Source organism: Solea senegalensis, linkage group LG4, assembly GCF_019176455.1.
Source record: "Solea senegalensis isolate Sse05_10M linkage group LG4, IFAPA_SoseM_1, whole genome shotgun sequence".
In the NCBI taxonomy this organism is placed as follows: domain Eukaryota; kingdom Metazoa; phylum Chordata; class Actinopteri; order Pleuronectiformes; family Soleidae; genus Solea; species Solea senegalensis.
Window position 1 is genome coordinate 13,868,392 of NC_058024.1, and position 6,242 is coordinate 13,874,633.

General features: G+C 36.3%; 1 protein-coding gene across 1 annotated transcript in view; it reads left to right on the forward strand.

The window, feature by feature from the left end:
* fbln2 (fibulin 2) overlaps positions 1-5,833 on the forward strand; it is a 53,954-nt gene extending 48,121 nt beyond the window's left edge. The window contains exons 14-16 of the mRNA XM_044023138.1: positions 875-1,003; positions 2,527-2,650; positions 4,622-5,833. Coding sequence (XP_043879073.1) covers positions 875-1,003; positions 2,527-2,650; positions 4,622-4,982 — 614 coding nt within the window. The 3' untranslated portion in view covers positions 4,983-5,833. The remainder of the gene's footprint in view (positions 1-874; positions 1,004-2,526; positions 2,651-4,621) is intronic.
* The last annotated feature ends 409 nt before the right edge of the window (positions 5,834-6,242 follow it).

The window sequence follows — 6,242 nt, forward strand, 5'->3', positions numbered from 1 at the left end:
AGCATAGTTACATTCATAGTTGATAAATTAAAGCCCCTTTATCCTCACCATCGCAATAACTCACCACCTCCCCTCTCCTCGACATGTGCGTTTGTTTTCATCAGAGCTCTCGCTGCCTTGATCTTATAGCCGGTACCTGGCTGGGAGGCATGTGAGTTGTGCTGTAAAGCAATTTGTGTTCCTCGCAAGACCATCTGATTCTGAGGAATGACTCTGAAGCCGTTAAATTGGTTCAAATACTGTCGTTCCACTTTAACACATCAGAAAGTTTGACCAAAACTGGCAAAAGAAACCATGTAGAGATACAGTATGTACCAAAAGCTATTGTTGGGGATTAGATTGTACCTTTATGGCCATGGAGTGTGCGGCACATGTGTTCTTTACAACCTTTGTGATCTTTTAAACTTTAAAATTCTTGTGTAAAGTCTTTATGTTTTGGATACTCCCAGCTACTCCACAAGCTCATACTGTTTAACTTCTACTGGTGCTTCATTTCACCGCCTCACTATTACATGAAATAGTATCTGTCCAGCCTGACTCCTTACTCACTACACTTTTTTTCATCAGTACTTAGTGGTATTGAGTGTAATGTCAACTGCAGTCAACTGTTAATGAAACAAAGCAGGAAGGGGTCGCAGCTTCAGTTTGCCATAAAGTTGAAGTCATTAAAAAAAACATTATTTAACAGGCCCTGCTGCAAATATACAGTGCATGAAAACTAGAATAGAATGCATAAAGTAAATATTTAGATATAAACAGGTACATAGAGAAAGAAATATTAGGATTCAGTTGAATAAACATGCATGTATGGGTAAATAATGGCATGAATTTTTGTAATGACATATATACTGTATATATATATTTTTTTAAACAGACATTGATGAGTGCTCTCAGAGCATCGGGAACATCTGTTCCTTCAAGTGTGTAAATGTTGAAGGCAGCTATCAGTGCTCCTGTCCTCCTCATGGATACACCATGTCGGCCAATGGACGCACCTGCAGAGGTGAGGCATCAGTGCACACACACTTTTTTGAGTTTTGTTCACTGCATTTCAGACTAAATCCTTTTTAAAAGATGGTTTTTATTTATTTTATTAACCTGTAGACATATTCAGCTGCAACTAACAGCTCTTAACTGTATCTCGGTGATATTTACTTCCAGCATTCCTTAAGAAGAACTTAAAGGGAACAAAAAGAAAATTGTCAAACGCAGAAGGAAGTTGATTACAGTTCCAGTCTGACGGTTTTCTTTTATGTTTCATGCGTAAAAGTTATTTTAGAAAAACAAAACAAAGAGGTCTAATAATGAAGGCTTTGAAGGTCGTCGCATGAGGGTCACAGCTTTTATTATACAGACTGTGTGAAAGTGTAAGTATGAGTATGTACTACAGATGATGAGCATTTTGTGAAAAGTCACTCATCTTCAGGATCTTCCAGCTCAAGGTCGTCTTTCTAGCGTTTCACATGATGATTATGATTAGTCTCTGCAACTGCTCACAGGTCATAGAGATGGATTTAATTTATATTATATTATTCAATGACTTTAGCCATAAGAAATACATTTAAATGAGTGGTTTTACATTTGCCTAATGCCTGATGGTGATGCGACAGGTCAGCAGCAAGGTGATATGAAAGAGAAGGGGGGAACTAATGTAAAAATATTAAAAAGTCCTTTCATTGACTCACCATTGTGAGTCATGTCTTCCTAAAACTCACTTATAGTTTTTTGCAGCAGCACACTTACTCATGCTTTTGCTGACTGGAAAAGAAGTCAATTGTGTTTTCTTACAATACGATTTACATCTCTATTATGTTTTAGTTTTCAATTTGTGCATAATGTGCATTATTTACATCATTTTAAGTGTTCTGGTCTTATAAATTAAATACAAACTAAAGTCCGGTTTAAGAAACATTTTTTCTTGCAACTTCATTGGGAACATATTTCAGAAAAAAATACATTATAAAAGATATTATATTTATATTCCATAGCAATGATAATAAAGTGTTTGCTTTGTCATTCTGAGTTATCAAAAATACTACAATAGATCCTAATTTCAAGTGATTTTACACTGATGATTATTATGGATTTTATATTCCTTCATACATTCACTTTAATCTTACACCCTAGATCTTTAAATCTCATTTAGTTGCTGTTGTTGCTGCTGCTGTTGTGTATTTGATGCACCACATGCTTTTTAAGGAGAGCTCCCTGAAGCGCTGTCTTCGGCAGGTGCACCAACCTGGAGTCCTGTAATTCAAAGACTACTTCTAGATGACAGTATTTTTTATTACTGATACTAATCTGTTGGTCTCTGCTGATTGTCGGGTAACTAGCACCGACCTCCACAAAGTCACTGATGAAGATCATGTCACAGCTGAGTGAGGATTAAGTAATGATGTGAATGAATTAATCATATTTTATCTTTTTTATGATCATGGTAGAAATAGCAACTTGTTCAAAATGAAACCGTAAAACCAACCTCTGTCAGGTGTAGTAACCCCTTTTACTTATCTTTGTCTTTTGCAGATATTGATGAATGCACAACTGGTACCCACAACTGTTCACATGCACAGACCTGCTATAACCTGCAGGGAGGCTTCAAATGTCTCTCCTTTGACTGTCCTCACAATTACAAGAAGGTGTCAGACACGTGAGTTGTACTTATTTATTGGAACTATCTGTCTAAAAAATAAGAAAACAAACAGGTTTAAAACTGAAAATGTTATTATTTATTTGGCAAATAACAAACTGAATTCCCATTTTTATACCCAAATCTGAGCCTGGGCTTCTTCTCTGAGATGTCAGGAATGAATCAAGCATAACATTCTACCACTAAAATCAGCTATAATTTAATATCTTAATCAAATTATAGCTTTAAATAAGTGCTTCATTTTTCTATTAACCATTATAGGAACATAGAACATGGGTGGTGGTCTAATAAATGTGTTAACCAGTTTATGTCACATACTGTGTATTTACTAATACTAATATTTATATACTATGACTACATGAAATATTAATTTCACATACTGTACATGAACATACATATTTATATGTAGTGAATGTCTTCATGAGATAGCATGGAGAGGAGTGAGGGGAATGCTAACTGAAGATGTTGACAGGTTTATTGGGAAATGTCTCAGTATATTTCAATTTCAGTGAAACTGATGCACTGCCACTTTAATCTCCAGTGTGCATGTGTGGGTTTACTGTCAGAGTTTGCCTTTGAGTTCCTGTAATGAGAAATAGTGTACAGTCCACCCCTGGTCTTAGGGTCTGCTTAGCTGTGAACCTGCGGCAGCTGTAGACTTCTTACATTTATGTAGAAGTTCACTTGATGTGCAGCTCTGCCTACATTTGCCACTGTGTGATTCACAGAATCTCCGACTTTGTTGTGTTGAGTTGTGCAGATTTCTCAGTGCATCAAACCTGTACCTGTAAATTCTGATGGATAAGCATCAAAGGAAGCCATCAGTGATGTATAATGATGGACATGGCATCTCCACCACCTTGTGATATATGAAAAGGAGGTTGAATAACTCCAGATACTGGCTCTATCATCTTGCTCATCAGCATTAGAAGTAATTGGGTAAAAGGTGATTAAATTGAAGGCTTTCCAATAGAGGCAGTGATTCAATATTGTCATGCTGCTCTCAGCTGTCAATCATGACATCTCACGTAACTTTTATAAAATCAAAAAACTGAAACCAAACTTTATCATTTAAATCATTTGCCGGGCAACGTGAATCAGTGAATCAAACAAAAAAAGAGCAACGAGTAGAACCGTCCGTCAGCTGCTGGTGCAGGATACACAACACAACAAGTAGTGTAAAGAAAAATTATTATATGAACAAAAATGTCACACACCAAAAGCCAAAATATGACATTTTCTCCCAGGTAACTGCAAAACGATTAGAGCCGGTCGATATAAATTCTATCGACCAGCTCTGTTTAAAAATTCTATTTAAAATCCTATAATTAATTAATGTGAGAGTGAATGTGTGGCCCTGCGATGGACTGGCAACCTGTCCAGGGTGTACCCTGCTCTTCTCCCCATTGTAAGCTGGGACCCTCATGTGGAGGTTAAAGCAGTAGATGATGAATGAATGAATGAATGAATTACACATTATTTGTTATAATGTTATAATATTATTTATTTTTGTTATTATTTCATTATGTGTGGAAGGTTATCATCCAGTATTTGTTATTAAAAACAAACTTATTACACGGACCCTCAAAAAAACAACACTTTAACAAGAAAGGCCTGAAATAAAAAACAACAAAATAAAAAAAGGTTGATGATATATACTGCAGCCAGCCACCAGGGGGCAATTCAGACACATATGAAATAGTATTTTATTGAAATTTAATTTCTTACCATAAACACAAATAACAAATGTATGGAACTACGCCACAGGAGGCAAACAGAACAGTACATGATGTAAAATAGGTGATTATAGTGCATTATGTGTGAGTGTGAAGTTTACAGTGTAGATTACAATCAAAGACAAAACCACAGGCAGGAAGAAGAAACTAAAATGTACTTCCAAAAAACATTATACTAAGTTTTGCTTTGCTCATGTTTCTCTTCCTCTGTCTCCTTCATTGACGTCGTTTCCAGCCGCTGTGAGCGAACCAGCTGTCCCAGCAACTCCTTGGACTGCCAGAACTCCCCTGTTCGGATCACGTACTACCAGCTCAGCTTCCAGACCAACATCATCATCCCAGCCCAGATCTTCCGGATCGGACCGTCGCCCGCTTACTCCGGGGACCACATTGTCATCAGCGTCACCAAGGGCAACGAGGAGGGCTACTTCAGCACCAGGAAGCTGAACAGCTTCATGGGTGCCGTGTACCTGCAGAGACAAGTGCGCGAGCCCAGAGACTTCCTCATAGAGGTGGAGATGAAGCTGCTGAGGCAGGGAACGGTCACCTCATTCCTCGCCAGGATATACGTCTTCATCACAAGCAGCACTATGTAACAGCAAAATGAAAAGGAGACTATTTCGTATGGTGCCAACTTTTTCATACATACATATATATATGTATATATATATATGTACAAACCCTCATATTCAAACTTTTTCAAGTATCTTGTAAAACTTTTTTTTTTTTTTTTACGACCAATCATATTTACTGAGAAACCATGAGTGTTTTTCAGCTTGTGTCATTTAGTTTCTATGCTCCACGTTCATACAGGCGGTGGAGAGGTGCTGCACTGATTAATCTGACTGATTAATCACGTAGTTGTTTGATCCATAAAATGTCATCAATTGGTGGTGAGAAATCTTCCCAAACCTCAAAATGACGATGTCCTCAAATGATTTGTTTTGACCACATAACAAAGATAATCAGTTTAGTGTCACAGAGGAGCAAAGAAAGCAGAACATGAAAGTGACAACACTCAAAACTGATTATTTGATGATCAAAGAAGTTGGTGATGACTTAATTCCGTGACTAATTCATTAATCAATTCTGCTCTGCTCTGGTTGAATCTCTGTGATGATAATTCCATAAAGTCTGCAGATATATTAGTAAACAGTATAAGCAGCACTACAAGTTAAGGGCACTTGTCATGTTTAGGCCTGAAACTGACAAAATGTATTGAACTTTTATTTCAGAATTCTTTCCAGTTAAAAAATTTGAATCTAAAAGAAGTAAATGTTAATGATCGTTTATGTTTATTTTAACAAAATGTTTATGTTGTGCTTGGTTTGTTTCAGTCTTTTGTTGTTGCTTTTTGTTTGTGTGTTATTTGCCAAAAATGTATCTGACTTCCCCGAAAAATATAATGTTTATAAGATAATGAAAAAAAATGTCCATATTGTTTATGTCCAGGCTATGAATAACAACAATAATGTTTTTAAAAGTTCCACTTTACTTTGAATTAAATAAAAACTGTCACACTTTGTTTCACCAAATAATCAGAGATTAAAAGAACAGTGTAAATCTCCATTTTTACATTCCATTTTAAAGTATTTAAAGTACCAACAGTATTAGTTATTGATGTAATCTGTTACATTTTTGATTTGTCTTGGGCCTCAGCGATCTCCATTTGTAGTGTGGTCACAAAAATGATCCTTAGGACAGAATATTTTGTTCAGCATTTGGTGTATATTATTATTATTATTATTATCACTAAGATTATTTTGGTTCTATGATGTGATCTGAAGAAATAGAAGTGCTGAGTGGTCAGTCTACATCACACCGCAGAGGACATTCATGTATGTTATTTTCAGCAC